We start from the raw sequence: 20220 nt of genomic DNA, 5'->3' as shown, positions 1-20220 counted from the left end.
TGTAACGTTGATTCTGTAAATGGGAAGAAAACAATTTGATTATTTTAGTCATGGGTAGTATAGGACTAAGGTCATCCAAACATTTATCTTGTTTTGAAGGTTTGGTGGCACTGTAGAGGTTGGAAAGGAAATAACTCTGTATTTGGAACTAATAACATCACAGCGATATGACATCACAGTGTCAATATGATGTCATCAACTTGATAGCCGTGATCCACATGGAAGCCAGACACCGTCTTGTTTGTGGTAAAAGGCACTCAAGCTGACAGCAAACATCTGAAAAAAGTGTCACAGTTGGACACTTTTTTAAATTTTGTTTATAGCTCCTTACTGTTCTGTTTACATTACATTTATTTTAATCTGTCAGAGGGTTTTTAAATAGTTAAGAAAGTCTAAGAAAATATTGTCCAAAATTAGTAGGCTAGTATAGTTTTAGATTTAACATGAATCTCAAAAGAACCATTATGAGTCTAACTTGGCTCTTTTTTGCCATTTAACTTATGTTGTATGCATATCATGTCACTCTACCACTAGATGCAAGTAGGCCTACATGGACACAGATCTATTCAGCTACTACATGTTTAGTTTTATGTAATAGTCATACTATTCCAACTATTATACTGCACTCTATATTAGAAAATAGAGCTAAATTGATGCCAGGTCTAATACAAAGGTTGATACAACCTGCCCACTAGTGGTGGACATGTCAAATTTCAACCTGACATTGTCCACTGAATTAGGTCAGTAGCAGGAGAAGGTATAGAAGGCCTCTGCTAATGTCTTCTATAGACTTCACCAGAACAATAACCTACAGACAAACGCAGGACATACATTTCTCTACTAAGCTGTTGTTCTCACATTCTTCAGAATCAAAGTATATGTTAACTGTGTTTACGGTGGAAACGTGAGAGGAAGGAGAAAGACAATATTGTGGATGTTCTTTCAACCTCAAGTAGATCAATTCATGCATTTCTGTGTGTAGGTTTACAGGTAGGTCACAAGCTCAATATGAGTAATTAGAAATTAAAATATGCATATTTTCAGTGTGGCTTAAGGCTTGGCAGCACATTAAGAACACAGGAACCTTTATTAGACTGAGCAACAAAATAGCCAATAGAGAGAGACAATTACACTGCTTACTTGCCACAAGACAATGAAGGTTACAAAAAAGTCCAGTTTAGTAAGGCTACATTTACCCAATGGATCACGTTTCAGTGACATACAATAATAGTCAATGAACATACTGTAAGACAGTATGCACTGACATAAAGATAATTAATACCATCGTTTATTCATCTGTAATGATATGCAAACCAGTGCAATATTTCCACATTGCCATTTACCAATGTTAGGGCACTCAGCAAGCAGTTTACAGTTGTATTCGCTTTCAAAATAAACAGCAATTGCATAACAGTTTGTTGCCAGCTAGGCAACACTTCAGGCACTCTGTGAGAGTGAATAGAAAACAGAAAGGCACAATGAGGACGTTGAACCACAGAACAGGAAAAGGTCAACCCCCACACCAACCAATGATACTGCTTCAGTGGTCACATGGCCACCTTTAATGTGCAGTTTCAGTTGTGTGTCTTTATAACGCAGGACAGTGAGATATACAGTGGATGTGTGGGGGGGCTGTGAGTAGAAGGCAGTAAGGTAAAATAAACATAAACATGTTTGGATCTTTGATTCTCATCTGGCTGGCAATCTGCCTCCTCTTTTTTCTCGTTCGGACTCACAGGGCTAAAAACTTTCCTCCTGGCCCAATGGCCCTGCCTTTCTTTGGAAACTTGCTTCACCTTAATTTGGAGAATCCCATTGCAGATCTGGAGAAGGTAAAGATGACAGTGAAATCATGAAAATAGTTTAAAATATAATTCATTTCAGGAAATGTAATATCCAGACCTGATCAAATAGTTTTTACACATCATTCTTATCCTTTGGCTTATCTAGCTTGTGCCTTATGGTTGGGGTTTACGGCATCAGAACCATTTAACTTTGCATTCACAGAAAGCTATTGTATTGCCATAGTATTATACAATAGTCTTATGTGGCAATCCGTCTGTACTTAGTGCTATAAGCAGGTTGAAAAAACTACTTGCAAATACTATTTTATACAAGTAGGAATATGAGATGAGAAGTTTTGAGTTTGTTTGTATGTATTGTATACTTTTATCTTGAAGAACAAATCTATTTGGTGCAATGAATCACATATCTGATCAGGGCTGACAGCACATATAAAGGGGAGTAGTTCTGTGGTGTTTGAATTTACATGTGTTTATGATGCATAAATTGTCATGATGGTAAGCGCAACAATCAACCAAACCAACGAAAAAACAACTAATCAATAAACTATCAGCCAATTAATAAACAACTGCCTACTTAGGTAATTACTGCATCTTGCTGGGTGCACAGCACTCATGTTCTGTCCATTCAGGTTCTTCTTATTTTATTTGCAAAAATAGACAACATGGTGGCATACTGACACGTTTCGGCTACAAGTCTTCCTCAGCGTTCAAGTAACCAACCAAATACCTTGCTACCTGACCAGCTGATCAAATGACCTATGACCCACTGACCAACATGTCTTGACTTTCACCATGAAATAAATGTCAACATGTCTATTTGCTCACCATGAAAAGACCAACTGATATCTTGATTGTTATGTCAAAGCTGACTGTTTTCAATGCCAATGCTAGTAATCTATTAGTCTCGCATTGCCGGATGATCGGTGATCTCCGCCTACTATACGTCTGGGGACTTCTACTTAAATGCAAGGTAGTTGCTAGAACAGCGGCGAGAATGTCCGCTAACTAACATACTTATGCCTACTGCTTTGGAAACCAATCCTGTCACTGCCCCAATATGAAGGACCGCCCTAACGTCTTTGGATTGTTTCTGCAAGGCAGTTTTTTTAATATTTTTTTATTATTATTTCCACCCAGTTTTAGCTACAAAAGCTGGGAGATCCTCAGTCTCCATTGAGCAAAGCGTTTAGAGACTGACTTGTGAGTCTAATAATCTATCAACAGACTGAATCACTGATTAAATACACAAACAATTCCAGTAATTGACTAACTGGCTGGCTAACTAACTAACTAACTGAGACGTCTCTGTTGTTCTTCACTAGCTTAGTGCCCGCTATGGCAAGGTTTTCAGCCTGTTCTTCGGAAGCCGGCCAGCCGTCATTCTGAATGGATCCAAGGCCATGAGAGAAGCCCTGGTTACCAAGGCAACAGACTTTGCCGGACGTCCAAATGAAGTGCTGCTCAGCCATCTCACACAGGGCAAAGGCATGTTTACTTCTACACTAGTCATTCCACCAGACACAAGCACAACAAATTACACTTTTAATACAGTTCATGGTCCATCCACCCATGTTGTAGCCCCGTTTGTCTCGGGTCCCGGCAGAGGTAGAGTCCATCCAAAGCAGTGAAGATGACATTTTTCGCAACATCGTATCCAAAAAGTAAAGGTAGTCCGAGACACCTGAGATTTCACCAGAAAGTAATATTTAACCGACGGGTTGAAAAAAAAACGTTTAAATCGCTTATTTAGTCAGCCTGTGCCATGTTTTCCCATTGTAGCCGAATCGGGAGCAGTACTGGCACCTGCCGTCGGGGGTTCCGGGTTGATGGCTTGACCTTCCGGGTTGACCTTTACTTTTTGGATACGATGTTTTGCGAAAAAGGTGATCTTCACTGCAATTGGAAGGACTCTTCCTCTGCCGGGAACCAAGATAGCAGGACCTCATCTCGGAGCTATCGTGCAGAGTGAGGTTCCAAACGGGGCTCGTTGCTGCCTAATATCCTAATTTCAGTGGTGTGTTCAAGTTTTTTTCGGAGGGCATACAATAATCATTCCCTGCGTGTGGTCGTGGTTACACTCGCGCATGGTCAATGGATGAAATGGTTAGTAGAGGGCTATGCTTTTTTTCAAAACATTCTGCACGTCATACTACGTATATAGCGTAACACGGTAGAACACACCACTGACTAATTTCAACCAGGAAATCATCTAATACTACCACTACGCAGTTACTATTAATACAGAATTGTCTGTCATTATTATACGCAGCCTGAATCACTGATCTATTTGCACACTCTTCTGAGTTTAATTAACACTGAGGATTTTACTTCTGTAGGAGTGATCATGGCAGACTATGGCCCTGGCTGGAGGGAGCACCGCCGCTTTGCTCTAACGACCCTGAGAAACTTTGGCCTGGGGAAACAGTCTATGGAGCAGAGGATTCTAGGAGAAACACAACATGTCGCTGCTATACTGGAGAATAACATTGGTCAGCATCAATCTATCAAGTGCGGCCTATAGTTAAGGGTCTACAAACACGGTTATATGGAGTATAGAGTTTGAGCCCTAGTGTCTCTTTTCTGGGGTGAAGGTTCAGTAAAAATAGCTGATCTAAAAGTGTGTAGATTAGCGAATCACAGAATAGGAACACTAGGGTTTAAGTGGTTGAAACTTCTATTCATCTCTTTCTGTGCACAGGAAAGTCAGTAGACCCGCAAACGTTGTTCCACAATGCTTCTTGTGACATCATCTGCTCTATTATGTTCGGGGCACGTTATGAATACGACCACGACTTCTTCCAGGCCATGATAAAGATGATGTCTGACAACTCCAAGATCGCCAACGGCCCCTGGGGAATGGTGGGTGTTACGTTTATGATTCAATGGCCCCTGGGGGACGGTGAGTGTTATTACACTTACTATTTAAGAATAAGCAGACAATTCACATCAATTCACTTTTTTTAACAATCTTTCAGGTATTTTTCATTTCTTTATTTAAAACTTAAATAAATAAATGATATATATAACAACATAATAATTATATATTTTTAAACACCATGGGGGTAAATAGAACTAGAATGTCTTCTTCTTCTTCTTATCATTATTATCATTATTATAATTTTTGTAGATCTATGACACCATGCCCTTGTTGAGGGCCCTGCCGCTGCCCTTCCAGAACCCTCTGAAAGCCTATAACGCCATCAAACATCACGTCAGAGACATCATAGAGCAGCACAGAGCCTCACGAACGCCCAATGAGCCAAGGGATGTCATTGACAGTTACCTCGACCAGATGGAAAAGAGGGTAAGGCTGTGTGTGTGTGTGTGTGTGTGTGTGTGTGTGTGTGTGTGTGTGTGTGTGTGTGTGTGTGTGTGTGTGTGTGTGTGTGTGTGTGTGTGTGTGTGTGTGTGTGTGTGTGTGCGTGCGTGCGTGCGTGCGTGCGTGCGTGCGTGCGTGCGTGCGTGCGTGCGTGTGTGTCCTTTCCTACTTTCCATGTCACCTCTCCAATGTTTTCACCCTCTCATCGTTTGCCATGATTGAATGTTTCCTGTCCTTTGTGTCATTAGACGTCAGAGGGGGGCAGTGTGTTTGATGAAGATCAGATGGTGGTTATGCTACTGGACCTGTTGTTTGCTGGGACAGATACCACTTCCAACACCATCCGCTTTACTGTGCTGTATCTCATGACGCACACTGAAATCCAAGGTGAGTCCCACTCCCAGTCTTTCTGTCTATAATTAGGGGCTATTTTGCTGGTCCCGCTTTATTCAAATCAGGAAATCTGCCTTCGCAAGTATGAAAATGAACAAAACCTGGCACACAGGTCCAGTCTGATGGCAAACTTCCTCAACTGGCTTCATCATTGTGGGCCAATAGTCCCATGGCGTCACAGCCACAACCGTCTCAAATTTAAATCCTTGACAATTCATAACAAGTCGGTTGTATGTGCTATCACTCTGTTAGCCTGGCATTGGCCAGACTGATAACGTGGATTCACTCACGTTCCTCCCCGGCATCAGACTGGACTTCGGTCCATAAGGAGCGAGTATGAGAAATCAGAAAATGATCGGGCCAATCAGTGACTGCGTTTCAACTGCTGTCCGTACAACAGTGAAAAGCATCAAAATATTTTTCTGATTTCTCATACTCGCTCCCTATGGGCCGAAGTCCAGACTGATACCGGGGAGGAACGTGTGAGTGAATCCACGTTATCAGTCTGGCCAATGCCAGGCTATCACTTTGTCACCTTCACCTAAAAGTAGGGCCACGTGAGCAGAAACGTTCGTATGTTTGAGTTGGTTGGAATAATCAAGTCAATCACTCTCTCTTTCTCACAAACCTGTCTCCCTCCACATATTTGACTTTTACTCATTTGATGCCAAACTGGGAACATGAAATCTTCAGAATGTCCTCTACAAACGATCTAGATCGATTTTTTTCTGGGGGGTCCAGACTGTGGATGTGTTCTGGAGGATCAGCAGAACTTATTACTGTAACCACATAATAACCACTTATTAACCCAATCATAAAACTGTATATTTTTTTATTGATATTATTTTATGTTGCTGGGATTTTTGTATAGTTAATTTTGTATCCTGTATTTGTATTGTCTCCTGTTCCAATAGAGGTGTGCACAAGCACAGCATAACATGAACACAGTTCTATTCTATTCAGCATCTGCCTGAAGCTGAAAAGCTAGTCCACGCCTTCGTCTCCTGCAGACTTGACTACTGTAACGCACTTCTCATCGGGATCCCAAGCAAGAGCCTTAAAAGGCTCCAATGCATCCAGAACAGCGCTGCTAGGATCCTGATGAGAGTGCGTAAATACGAGCACATCACACCCATCCTCCCCTCACTGCACTGGCTTCCCATCTCCTCCCAGACAGAATACAAATCTCCCTGTTAACCCACCATTTGCATCCATGGCAGTGCCCCCCCGCTCCCCTTTGTTTTTATTCTGTACTTTGAGGTTTGTTTCAAATGTAAAGTGCAATACAAATAAAATGTATTATTATTATTATTATTATTATTATTATTATTATTATAATGTGTCATCTTGTCCTCCAGAGCGTTGTCATCAGGAGATAGACCTGGCATTGGAGGCCAAGGACCATGTCAGTTTTGAAGACAGACACAATATGCCCTACACGCAGGTACAGATAAAATATTATATACAACAATGATTGCTCATAAGTAACCTAAAAAAAAAGGAAAAAAAGATACATAATCAGTAACATAAACCGTACCATTATTGTCCTTATTATCTAATCAAGTTCCTCATTCTGTGAACATTCTAATTATTGATGACTTTCCTTGCAGGCAGTGATCCAGGAGGCCCAGCGTTTCTCCAGCACCCTGCCTCTCAGTGTCTACCACTCCACCACTAAGGACACAGAGCTCATGGGATACCACATACCCAAGGTACAGCAACAGAGCAGGGTTACAATACAGCACAGCAAGTAACAATAACTGCTCACACAACAGAAGCTCATCTGTCACCCCCCGATACTTTTCTTTGTCCCTGTCTCTACCACGCTCTCTCCCACTCTCAGGGAACCTTGGTCATCCCTAACCTGTCGTCAGTGCTGTACGAGGAGGGAGAGTGGAAATTCCCATATGAATTCAACCCTGAAAACTTTCTAAATGACCAGGGAGAACTGGTGAAACTCGAAGCGTTCATGCCTTTCTCTATCGGTAATAATTCACATTTACAGGCTTTGTCCTTGGGGAGATAGTCTATCGGGTAGACATAACCACATGAACCCTATAGCGTCCCTATTCTGGGCATGTCATAATAGGCAAACATTCACCCAAAATAGCAGATCTACAAGCTCTGCTGTTTTTGACGAAGCGATTTGGTGTAGAGGGGGAAAAAAGGAGGGCACCAAGTACAGACCCCTGGGGGACCACGGTCAAGGAAGTACTGTACATATACATATATATAGGGTTTAAGTGGTTAAATGAACAACACGAATGAATCACTTTGTCCTGTGCATATAATAAATTTGTTCTTGATAAAATATGGTGCTGACTCCTGCTCCAGGTCCCCGTATGTGTCTGGGAGAGGGCTTGGCTCGTATGGAGCTCTTTCTGATCTTGGTGACTCTGCTGAGGAAGTTTCAGTTTGTCTGGCCGGAGGACTCAGGGCCGCCAGACTTCACTCCTATCTTTGGCATCACACAGGCCCCTAAACCCTACCGCATGATTGTACATCTCAGAGAGAGCCAGGAGGTCTAGGAATATTATTATTTTTGGTGAGCGACGTGGTCGTTACCACAAAGCATAAATTAGGGTTAAGAAAAATTATTTACGAATGGAAAATGATCAATAACATCTTGATTGTGAACTATAGATTTGGATTGACGGATAGAAAGTTATACCTGCTTGTAATCCTTCATTAAACATTCACCGTCTAAAAGTCAACTGCCAACAGAGGCAGTAGATAGTAACATGTCACAGTGTCCTTGACTGACTGATAATGCAGTAGGACAAAGGTAAAGCTGTGTCTTGAGGTGAAGAAAATGTACTGTACTGTGTATTTCCAGTAGCTGAACATTTTTTGTATTATATATATATATATATTAATATATATATTATTTTACTTGTATCCTCACACTAAATAAAGGATTAACATTTTTCTCTTCTCTCCTTCTCTTTTCCTTTATTGTATTTGCTAAATGTAATAAACAAAAAAAGAAGAAGCAATAAGTAAGAAAAATATGTAGTAATGAATAAACAGCACAGGTTGACAGCACATGCTAGTGGGAGGGGATGGCTCTGTCAGAATCTATATAACATGACATATAATGTCATGTTAAATATTGATCAATCACAACGGAACCCAATGGGGTATGTAACCTGCATAAATGGCAGAAGTCATTCTGTTGTGTAATAAATAACCCCTTGGTGTATACCTGCTTAATGCTTATCACCTCACTGACATGTAAGATTGCTTTTATAGACCGTGGACTGTTTTGTATATTCATTTTATTGGAGATTGTACATGGTGTATTAGTTTTTTTTTTTTTGTGTGTGTTGTTTGTTTGTTTTTGTTTCGTTTTTGCTGTTGTTTATACCCTAATGAATTTTTCTCACCCTTAATATTTGTCTATCCTGTTCTCCACTCAGTTTCTTGACTGTTTTGAGATACCTTGTTTATTTGCTTCAGTAGCCTACATGCCTATGACCTGTGAGTACGAGAAAAAAAAAAACCTGACAAGCACTTGGAATTGTATAACATTTAGTTTGACTCGGTTCCATAGATAAAGATTGTGAAAATAGCAGATCTACAAGGTCACAACGCCTTGCTTTGCGAGGTGTTGTGAGCTTGTAGATCAGCTATTTTCAAAATGTTTGCCTCTTCTTATATTTGACTATGTGGCCAATGTTTGACCAGTTTTAATAGTATAGTTTGTTGATTACTTTTTTCTTTTCTCTCTTTTTTGTTGAGGTATTAAAATGGTCTTAACAGTCATTAAATTGTCACTTCACTGTCCTCTGGGGACCCCCCAAAATCATGTGGGGACCCCCCTGGGGGTCCCGACCCACAGGTTGAGAACCACTGTACTACTGTATCTACTACACTCCGGTGCAGTAGGTGGCGATATTCAGAAAACAAAGTTCCTCACATACAGACAGAGGCGCATGCGCAGAGACATACCTCTCGTCTCGTGTAACACAGATTCACTCAAGACAGAAGTATAATTTAGTGTGTAAAATCCACATGCTACTATTACTGTATGTAACATTAGTGTAGTTGGCCTAAACTGACACTTGGGTTCCATAACTTTATGCTTGAGTTAGCCTAAGGGCTGTTTATCTCTTGGACTCACAAAATGGCAACAGCATCTAAAAGATTAAAGGTTAGAGTTTATTCTGTTTTATCCCCATCTAAGAAAAACCCAAAGCTTTAACTCTTACGTGTGCATGTTTTGCAGTGAATGTATTATTATATTATTATAACCTTGGATCAAGACTATCGTAGATGTATTTTATCGAGTCTGACTTTTACTTTCGTATCTACGATAGTCTTGGCCTGCACCTCCCCAGTGCGTCCTGCACTTTCACCAGTAAAGCCCGTACTTCTCCGTAAATGTACTAAAAAAATATATAAGGTGCTTACCCGGTTTCCCCACATGTTAACTCGCCCTTCGGAGTCTTTGTGCAATGTATTAGTCCGTATCTTTCAATAAAGAAGTGTTTTAATCCCGTCTGTGTCGGATTCTGTCGGAAGTTCAATGAGCGGTAGTGACGGGGCGCATCCGGTGAAAGCCGGAATTACAGAGTGTAAACAGGAAGTGAACGAGGGGGGGGGGCGGCGTTCGGGCACAGACGGGATTAAAACACATATCTATTGAAAAATATGGACTAATACATTGCACAAAGACTCCGAATGCTGAGTTAACATTTGGGGCAACCGGGTAAGCACCTTATATATATTTGTTGTACATGTACGGAGAAGTACGGGCTTTACTGGTGAAAGTACAGGACGCACTGGGAGTTGCAGGCCAAGACTATCGTAGATACGAAAGTAAAAGTCAGACTCGATAAAATACATCTATGATAGTCTTGATCCAAGGCTAATATTATTATAGCTGTTAGCTAGCCATGGTTGCTGGTTGCTGTCTGTGTAGGAGACGATTCCTCTTTTATGTTGTAGGCTATGTATTTGAAGCACATAATAACCTAGCCCTGAAACATGACTGTCATACCATGACAGTCATGGTGCCGAGTCCCCCTGGTCTAAAGTTGTGTTCGATTTTTTCACATTGCCATCTCTCACATAAACATAAACGTTCAGATTTCAAATATAAAGTGCTTACCACCGAGCCACGGATGTTACAAGGCGATGCGGACCACGATGAGTACCCGTATCTCCCGTATTGTTCAATAAAAAGCATTTTAATCCCATCGCCGGCCATTTTCTTTTTTTCTTTTTTTTTGTTTTGTAATGTATCAGAGTGCAATACACCTCCCAACCATTAGTGTCGCATGGTTGAAAGTATCGGAGACAATTTGGAGAAAATGGCCGGCGATGGGATTAAAATGCTTTTTATTGAACAATACGGGAGATACGGGTACTCATCGCGGTCCGCATCGCCTTGTAACATCCGTGGCTCAGTGGTAAGCACTTTATATTTGAAATCTGAACGTTTATGTTTATGTGAGAGATGGCAATATGAAAAAATCGAACACAACTTTAGACCAGGGGGACTCGGCACCATGACGCTTGTATACAAGCGTCATGTGAACCATGGCTAATAATAACCCTGTGTGTTTTAGGTAGATTACAGCTCACAGTTGGAGCCACTACAGAACTTCCTACGCTGGTGTGACAAAGTCGGTCTGACACTCAGCAGTAAGGTAATTGTTTCAGTAGCATGTAATGTCACTTTTTTTCTGTCCACCTTTAATCAGTCAATCAGGCTACATTTGTAGCTTGTATATCTGCTATTTTTGAATAGCCATTGCAAAAACCTGAAATCTAAAGATGTATACAGGGTTAACTGCATACATCACTATCATTATTAGGGCATTGCCTCCTGGTGGAGATTTGCACTATTCTCAGTGCACCATTCTAGCTGCATCTGTTTTAAAGGTATACTGTCATCTCTCTCACACCTCAGGTGTACGTGAGTAAAGAAGGAACAGTGGCAGAGTATGGCATGCTGGCCAAGGCAGACATAGAAGAGGGGGAGGTTCTGTTCACCATCCCCAGGTCTGCTCTTCTCCACCACGGAACAAGCAAGGTCTCTGCTCTACTTAATCAAGGTAATAATGAGCAAAGAGGAGAATGTGTGTGTGTGTGTGTGTGCACTGTGCATGCATTGCACATGTATTCTACTACTTTTCTGCACTGCAAGGACAATTGATACAGTCAATTGTTGATTTTCTTGTAAATTGTTATTGTCCTATCCTTCATGTTTTTGCACTTTGACCTAACCCCATCCTGTAAGTCCTACTGGTGGCAATAAAGTGTCATCTGTGTTCTGAGTTCTCTGCTCCTCCTGTGTTTCTCCCTTTCTGTCTCCCAGACAAGGTATCTCTAGAGAACTCCTCAGGCTGGGTTCCCCTGCTGCTGGCCCTGCTGTATGAGTACAGCTCCCCACAGTCCCACTGGGCTCCCTACCTCTCTCTCTGGACAGACTTCAGTACCTTGGACCAGCCTATGTTCTGGTGAGGATCCGAAGAACCCCTGAGTGAATCTCACATAAATGTTGACTGGATTTGGGAAAATGAATGAACACCATCTCATTTTTGGGCGGTGTAGCCGCCCCTATAAGTGGGGTTGGGACACCTCATTAGTATTAGTTTCCTGCACTGTGATTGGCCCATTAGTAGACCCCTAGCTGTACTGTGATTGGCTGACTCTATTGGCTGACTCTATTCAGCACTGTGATTGGCTAGCGAGACAAGCTATTATTATTATTATTATTATTATCACCACAAGTTCATCACTGCTATGGAGGCAGCCACAGTAGACTCATCTACAGTAGCACCCAAAAAAGGTTCCATTGCTGCTATCCTACCCCCAATATTTTTTAATTGTAACACCTTACACCTTTTCCTGTTCAGGCCCAAAGAGGAGAGAGACAGGCTGTTGAGGGGTACAGGTGTTCCAGAGGCTGTGGACAAAGACCTGGCGAACATCCAGAAGGAATACACAGATGTGGTCCTTCCCTTCATCACCAAACACCCTGACCTGTGGAACCCCAACACACACACACTAGAGCTCTACACACGTCTGGTGGCCTTTGTCATGGCCTACAGGTGAGAAGGCATGGGACATGGATAAAGCATACATACATTACACACACATGCACGCTTGCACACCTGTGCTCACTCAGTCATTCTCCCTGACCTTGTCCCTTCTCTGTAGCTTCCAAGAGCCCCTGGAAGAGGAGGATGAAGAAGAGGATGAGGAAGAGGAGAGGGCCCCCAACCCACCGATGATGGTCCCCATGGCTGACATGCTCAATCATGTGTCCAACCACAATGCCAATCTAGAGTACACACCAGTGAGTAGCATCAGACTGCTTTACTCTTAGTGCCCACAATTTCCATGGGAAACATAAAAATACCATTATTGAAATGACACCATCTGTATTTGATGGTTCATCATTGTTTACTTTGAAATGAAAACATAATTAAATCATCATTTAAAAGTGAACAATTAAATAATGAGATCAAAAGCAAAAGCAAGACAATGAACTGTTTCAATTAACTCAGGATTTTACTTTGTAGTATATCTCTGTCTTCCCCATTGTGTTTGTCTAACTCATACTCACAGACTCTTGTGATTGTTCCTTTCTCTCTGTGCCTCCATTCCTTCACTCACGTTCTCTCTGTCTCTCTCAGGACAGTTTGAAGATGGTGTGTGTGCGTCCCATTCGTAAAGGGGAGGAGGTATTTAACACCTTCGGACAGATGGCCAACTGGCAGTTACTGCACATGTATGGCTTCACTGAGCCGTATCCCACCAACACCAACGAAACGGCTGACATCCCCACAGCCGGCCTCTACAAAGTTGCCACTCAAGGTGATGCGCCACAATATCAACTGTGTAGCAAATGTACTCTCTCTCACACACACACACACACACACACACACACACACCAGTGTTGGTGAGTAGCTAATTACAAGCAAAATAATATCACTTACTGCACCGTCATCTATTCTCAGTGTAAGCTTTGCCATTTTAACAGTTTCTATTGCTAAAGTTGGAACAGGTCTCAACATTTAACCTCTCTCCACTCTATCCTCCCATTCCGTCTTCCCCCTTTCATACCACACCTCATCTCTTCTTTCTCGCCTGTTCCCAGGTGTTCAGTCTGACTTGGACCGGCAACTGCTGGAAGAGATGTGGAAGATGCTGCGTGAGATGATGGGAGAGACCAGAGCCTTCATATTCAGCAGACAGGGCTGTCTCACAGAGACCGAGCTTCATACCACGCTTAAGGTAACAACTAGAACAGTGGCTATATGCATTCCAGAAATATTCCATAAATTATACTGTGCACTAGAGCTCTTCAGGGTTTAAAAAAATTGACCCGACCGAAATGGTCCCAGGAAATTTGGTCCGATTCCGAGCCGTTCGGAAAAAAGGTTTTCTTTGTAAATAAATTTGGACTTTATGAAATAATAGCATACCTATTGACCAGTGACCATTTTATGATCAAAGGTGTGCCATGATTTGCACACCGGTGTTTTCAAATCAGCCTGGCAGCTGGCTTGCCTTGCAGTATGGTGGTGCGCATGCATTGCGTAGCTCAAATTACTGCGCTGCAGTAATCTGATCTTAAACCAGCCTAAACATCAAGATGCACTAACCTGATCCTAGGTCTGTCTAAAACATCACACACAAGTTTAAACAGTACAGGTCTTCTCGGATCCACTCCGGTATTACACATAATGCTAGACAGAGTGACCCGAGTTCCGAGGTAATAGCGCCGATTATGATAAAACACGGATCCGACCCGTGCGGGTCTCGGGTCCTGTGGGGTATTTTCGGAATCGGGGGGCCCGTGAAGAGCTCTGCTGTGCACGGTTATCACTTTACACTTATATTTTGCCATTTCCAACTGAAATGTAAAGTGTACATCTGTTCCCTCTCTCCATTCCCAGGTGCTTTGCATGTCAAAGGAGGAGTTTGTTGATTTCAGAGAGAATGAGGGATGGGAGGAGGAAGAGGATGAAGAGGATGATGAAGATAAGATCTCCCAGGCTTTCTCCAGCGATGGTCTCCCCAGCCTAAAGGCTCAATGGCGAAGGATGATCCATGAAGCAGCTCGCGTCACTCTGGAGTCTTACAAAGAGGGGAAGAGAGAAGAGCCCTCCTCCTCCTCCTATCTACAGGTCATAGATAGTGACCAAGCACTGATGGGGGACAATGGCTTGCTCGCACAACTGAACAGCCGGCAGCAGAGGGCGCTGCAGGTGCGGTATGGCCAGAAGAGCATCCTGTACAAACTGATGGAGCTCACCAGCTCATGAATCCAGGTGCACACAGCAAAACCAGAGCCATCTTCTTTTTGCCTGGTCGTTCACGAAACATCCATCTCCAGCAACAGTCATCTATTTTTGTGTTTTTCATCAACGAGAAAATATGCCTGCTTTGAACTTCTATTTCATTCATGGCATTTCTCACATGTACCCTAGCATCCCTGTTCTGGGGTGAACATTCAGCGAAAAAAGCAGATCTGCAAGCTATTCTTCGCCGAATTATCACCTGGTTCGGACTCGACTAGGATAGGAACGCAAGGGTTCATGTGGTTACGCCTTTATGTATGTGTGGGTCAGAATGACAACTTTTCTTTTCTAATTTAGATCAAATCCAAAACGCTCCTCAGAACAATTCTTCACTTTGGTGTATTGTCTAAATAAAGCTGCCCTCATGTTTCTATTATGTGGCACAGAATTCAACCTCTAGATTGGCTTACTAAATCATGTCACTTGTTTGAGTCATCCTCTCATGGTACACACACACACACACACTTGAGCTGCTGAATGGGGCTAATGAACTTGCACATCAAACATCCAGTTTCACCAAACTTGCACAATCAAAGCTCCACATTTTTAAACCATTAGAACTTCAAAATGTGTCTTGCATTATATTTACAGGTTCCTTCTGAGGGTGGAAATTCACATTGTTTAGGTTTTAATTGACCATTTTCTCTTTTTACACAAGCATCAGCATAAAGTAATTTTTAATTGTCCTAAATAAACAAAAACAGACAGATGCAGTTCAATTGTTTAATGTGTTATGTATGTATGCTTACTGCAGTAAGTAGCAAGAACTAAAGGCAACTACAAAGGACTACAAAATACAACACACGGACCAATACATTTACAAAACATTCAAAATCCTTACAAAATGGGCTGTATTGGTCCTCCTTTTGTTGTTCTGCAATTTGGATCTTTGTACAAACTTTGAACATACAACTTCACCATCTTTAACTTTTTCCACAAATTTTACAAGTGCCAGGGAGAGAGGCCTTCCGAGCCAGTTTCAAAGGGTGCACCGTCGACAACTGTCTCCGACAACCACACGCGCGCGCACACACACACACACACACACTGCATCCCCCCATACACACAAGGAGTGGATCATTCCCCCGCTTTCTTCCCACTTGGAGAGAAGGGGGAAAAAAACAAAAACAAAGTAGCAGGCAGATTTATTCTTAAATCCTATACCATTCAGCTTCTGAATGCACCAAAAAAAGTTCTGAGGAAAAAAATAGATCTTGTGAGAGAGGGAGGCAAACAAGGGACTTTGGTAGTGAATGAAAATATGTTTACATGTATCTTTACATGTCATGTTACATTTTTATGGAACACATTCTTTCCACTTATCTAGTCTAGCTCTCCCCTCCCTTTTTTCCCAATATTTACAGCAAAGCATCAAAAATTATATTAAACAGCAAGTCCAAAACCCTCTCTTCGTCTCTGTATTCAGCCCCAAGGGGAAAAAAACAAAAATCAAACTCTTAGATCCATGAGCAGTAGTCCTTGTATCCACATTTAGAATGAGTGTCGTTGCCAGTTTGTCCAGTGCCAGCAGTAAGAGGGTTGGGATGAGGGGGGGTCAAGGAGCTGTGTGTGGGGTGGGTCAGCCCCAGCATCTCTCCCATAAGCCACACGCTAGCTGCCTGGTGCCCAGACTAGCTGGCACCAGTACCTTCCATCACCTGCTGGGCCTGCTTCTGTCCCATGCAGCACTGGGCTACAGACTGGAACAGCCTGAGAGGGGAGAGGCAGAACATACATAGTTCTATTGCTGCACTTCAAACACAGGCTCTACATCCAAAAACAATAAGATCAATGAGAGTACATGCCTCCCACACATTTTGTATTAAAGCAACTGAGTGATGAGTGCTGAAGCGTGAATTAAAGAACTGGGAAAAGTGCAGAACCTACTTTTCAATCTCGGGGGCACAGTGCACAAAGTCATGGCTCCAGAACTTGAAGGCAGGATTCTTGATCAACTCAATGAAGGTGATGAGGAGTCCCCATGGGTGTGGCCTATTCACTATCAGCCTCTCCAACAGAACCCTGGCGAGATGGACACACACAAACACACACAGAGAATGACCACAACGTCTGGGAAACAGAAACCCCTAAATGCTCCCCCCATGAGTGCTCATCATAACCATCTGGTTGAAGATTAAACTTAATTTCTCCTGTGGGACTACAAAAGGTCTCGCTTTCCTAGAGGGAGGCCTTAGTTTACTATCGGTAATGGGTACTGTTGCTGTGGAACATGTAGGTACAATCCTTAAACAAAGTGTTTATGTCTACAGGATCAGAGCGGATCAATTGCCAATTGTTTAATCCAGTGCACACAATTTGCAATTACACAGACACATCATATACACTGCATGACCAGCGTGTTGGTCAAAGCAAAGTGTTACAGAATAAAACCTCTGAACACAGTCTTACCTGGTGATCTGCTCCTGAATAGCTTCAGTGTTTGCCTCAGCAAACAGGTAAAGCATGGTGCAGCTGAAGTAGTGGGTGTGGCTGTTGGGGTAGCGCAGCTGATTGGCTATTGCATTCAAGAACAGGTAACGCCCTGGAGAAATATAAAGCAAGCCAACCAATCAGAATTTTTCATTCCGTTATATCGTGAAATATAACGGTCTTTAAACAAATCATCCATCAGTGAAATGCGTCTTACCCTCCGTGTCCAGGTCCACAGCTAGATTCTGGAAGATGTCCATGTGAGCAGAGTGGGTGATGGTGCTCATGGAGGGGGTGCTGCCCTTGTTGTGGATGTGAGCAATGGCCTGCGTCCCCACGTACAGCACTAGAGCGTTGATCAGCTGGATGTTGTAACGGTTCCCTGGGTCCTGTGAAACCTGCCATTGCACAACAACCAGTCAACCTTCATGCAGGAAGATGTGTGCGATTGATACTAATTGTCTTACACATCATGCTCTTCATTGCCATTTATTTGTCTGCCCACTTTCATTTAATTTGACCATCACTGTGATGACATGCACTCATGTCCTTGGCTAAATTACAGCTAAAATTCCTACTTTTATGTCCATTGTCTCCTTCTGGAGATATGCAATTGCAATGATGTGCGAACTACACTAAAGATGGCGGATCATCTAGTGTTCAATCCTGTGCGCAGTCTGCTGCAAATAACTTTGACAGTGTCAAACAGTACTGTAGGCAAGTAGGGAGACCATCTCCAACCAGTGCAGATGTACTAGTTATATTGTACTCACATACGTCATCATAAAATAAGTTATTATTTCTTCATTAAAATAAGCAAAACACTTTCCTACTGGCTATGTGGAGTGCTCTCCAAACTATCCAGAGTTCTCAATTCATTCAGTGATTTTTTTTCTTTACCATTTCAGAACACAGATGCCATTGTTTTGAGGAACATTTCTTTCTCAAGCATTTAGCAACCGGTGCAACTCTAGAGGCTGGGTGCCTTGCACAAAGGCAAAACTATCCGCACCCACCTTTCTCATTACTGTTGCCATTCCCTTACCTGCAGGTTGCTGCGCAACTCAGAGAGGAAGGTGACTGGTGAGCGTGTCTTCAGATACGAGTCCAGATCCTTCTTGAACTGGGAGGGCATGACTCCAGTGAAGTTGGTGAGGATACGGGGAGCGATATTGATCTCACTCAGCATGTCCACCTGAAGCACAGACATGGACAACAGAAAAACGCCACATCAGACCCAAATGTCATATACTATAGTGTATACACTTTCTTTTTTACAAATAGAACACAGCTGACATGTACCGTAAATATCTGCCTAGTATGTGATATGATTGCTGCTATACATGCTATACATTTTGTTCAATACAACTAACAATGTCAGCTGGAGTAAGCATAACACATGTTTGTGTGCATGTTGTCAGTGATGGTGGGTCAGGGGCCCACCATGGGAGTGGGAAGAAATGGGAGTGGGAAGAAAGCAGATATCTTGAGGGTGTTTTGTCCCAGGTGATAGACGATAGTGAGCCTTTTCGTGTGCATTTGTCTACCTTCAGGTTGGGCGTAAAGGGGTCAGGCAGCCTCATGTTGCGTGGAAAGGCACTGAGGATGAGGTTGCGGAGCTGGATGCAGTTGGGCGGGATGACGTCACAGAAACCATAATGGTAGTCACACAGGAACTCTGGGAAGTCGTGCAGCAGCACCAGGAGGACGCGTAGGGTGCCCTGAGGAGTGGAAGCAATGTGGGTCAAGCAACGTGTCATGAAGCGTTTTGAGCTTGTAGATCGGATCTTGTCACAAGTGACACCATCACGCAATGGATCATAAATGAAGCTTTAGAAAAGTAATTCTTCTTAAATAACCTTTTTTTTGGCTGCGTAACGAGTGTCTATATATATATATTATATTATATTATATATATTTAATATATTTAATAGCATTATTTGTATTTCACTAGACAGAAGATCTCAAAGTCTAAAAAATTATTCATATTTCATATTACAGCTACGTTCTGTTCTCTATGGTAAATAAATTAACAAGGGGGGAAGTGGAATACCTTGTAGAGGATTTGCATAGGTTTGTTGAGTTCTACATTCCTTAGGAAGGGTGCCAGGTACTTAAAGAGGTCGATGAGCAGCTGAGCGTACATGGGCCAACCCTGAAAGAAAGAAACATCACTATGTTATTGGAGCATAACAACTTTTAAACTGGCATCCACAATTTGTCAAATGATATGTGCACACATTTTGGCATATTCAAATACATTCCAAAATATTGAAAATTGCTCACTCTGAGCTTGTAGATCGGATATGTATTTGTCATACGACGACAAAGTATATAGGGCTTAAGTGGTTAAATGACAGGGAAAAAGCAATGTGATTTGAATTCTAATATGAATAAACTACCAAAAGTAAACAACATTATCTATTTGTAATATCTGTATGTATGACAATGTATGGAGGTGCAAGAAAAGGATAGTATATCCACACACTGCCCTTGCTCCCAAATAAAACACATTTGTACCTGAATGCTTTGCCAGGTACATTAAAAACAGATTCTGACGAAGACCATTCAGGTTAAAATACTTTACTACACTAAATACATTGCACTTTGGAAGCATCAAGAAGTGTGCAGATATCCTTTTTCTTTAGCTAGTTTTTTTTATCCTGCACCATTTCAATTCCTGTTCGGATGTGCGTGTACTATTGGACTGCAAATATATGGATGTGCACCTTGCTTACCTTCTGCTGTGGTGTGTGTGCCAGCATCCTGGCAATGAAGATGCGGTGGGAGATGAGCTCCAGCCAAGCATAGACGAAGCCAGGTGCTTTAGTGGGCCGCAGGATGTGGAAGGTGTTACTGCAAGGACAGGAAATCCAGTAAAAATGGGTTCAACAAGGACAAACTCTCTGAAACCTTTATATTTCCAGATTGATATTCTTCAGAATTTGGACAT

General features: G+C 42.2%; 3 protein-coding genes across 8 annotated transcripts in view; 2 read left to right on the top strand and 1 right to left on the bottom strand.

Annotated features, from left to right (window-relative positions):
• The first annotated feature begins 1616 nt into the window (after window positions 1-1616).
• On the top strand, window positions 1617-8237 carry LOC308092053 (cytochrome P450 2F2-like). Its single transcript, XM_080437845.1, has 10 exons — window positions 1617-1832; window positions 3128-3290; window positions 4142-4294; window positions 4504-4664; window positions 4933-5109; window positions 5373-5511; window positions 6876-6961; window positions 7128-7229; window positions 7361-7502; window positions 7852-8237. The coding sequence occupies exons 1-10, from the start codon at window positions 1671-1673 to the stop codon at window positions 8043-8045; spliced, it is 1479 nt and encodes a 492-aa protein (XP_080293971.1). The 5' UTR covers window positions 1617-1670; the 3' UTR covers window positions 8046-8237.
• Window positions 8238-9476: 1239 nt separating this feature from the next.
• Window positions 9477-15380, top strand: setd6 (SET domain containing 6, protein lysine methyltransferase). The gene is made up of 9 exons (XM_080438669.1): window positions 9477-9670; window positions 11091-11171; window positions 11435-11579; window positions 11843-11984; window positions 12384-12578; window positions 12688-12826; window positions 13167-13347; window positions 13631-13767; window positions 14433-15380. The coding sequence occupies exons 1-9, from the start codon at window positions 9644-9646 to the stop codon at window positions 14799-14801; spliced, it is 1416 nt and encodes a 471-aa protein (XP_080294795.1). The 5' UTR covers window positions 9477-9643; the 3' UTR covers window positions 14802-15380.
• Window positions 15381-15546: 166 nt separating this feature from the next.
• The window catches only part of LOC308092637 (CCR4-NOT transcription complex subunit 1), a 33971-nt gene continuing 29297 nt past the window's right edge, over window positions 15547-20220 (bottom strand). For all 6 annotated transcript variants that reach the window (XM_080438661.1, XM_080438659.1, XM_080438663.1 and 3 more), the window contains 8 exons: window positions 20006-20123; window positions 19321-19422; window positions 18815-18988; window positions 18313-18462; window positions 17485-17665; window positions 17247-17379; window positions 16725-16859; window positions 15547-16547 (listed from right to left, as the gene is read on the bottom strand). In XM_080438661.1, coding sequence (XP_080294787.1) covers window positions 16469-16547; window positions 16725-16859; window positions 17247-17379; window positions 17485-17665; window positions 18313-18462; window positions 18815-18988; window positions 19321-19422; window positions 20006-20123 — 1072 coding nt within the window. In that variant the 3' untranslated portion in view covers window positions 15547-16468. The remainder of the gene's footprint in view (window positions 16548-16724; window positions 16860-17246; window positions 17380-17484; window positions 17666-18312; window positions 18463-18814; window positions 18989-19320; window positions 19423-20005; window positions 20124-20220) is intronic.

The sequence above is a fragment of the Gymnoscopelus braueri genome (assembly GCF_963280865.1).
Source record: "Gymnoscopelus braueri genome assembly, chromosome: 9".
Lineage (NCBI taxonomy): Eukaryota > Metazoa > Chordata > Actinopteri > Myctophiformes > Myctophidae > Gymnoscopelus > Gymnoscopelus braueri.
Note: the sequence above shows the minus strand (reverse complement) of the source record. Positions and strands in the feature narration are given on the sequence as shown.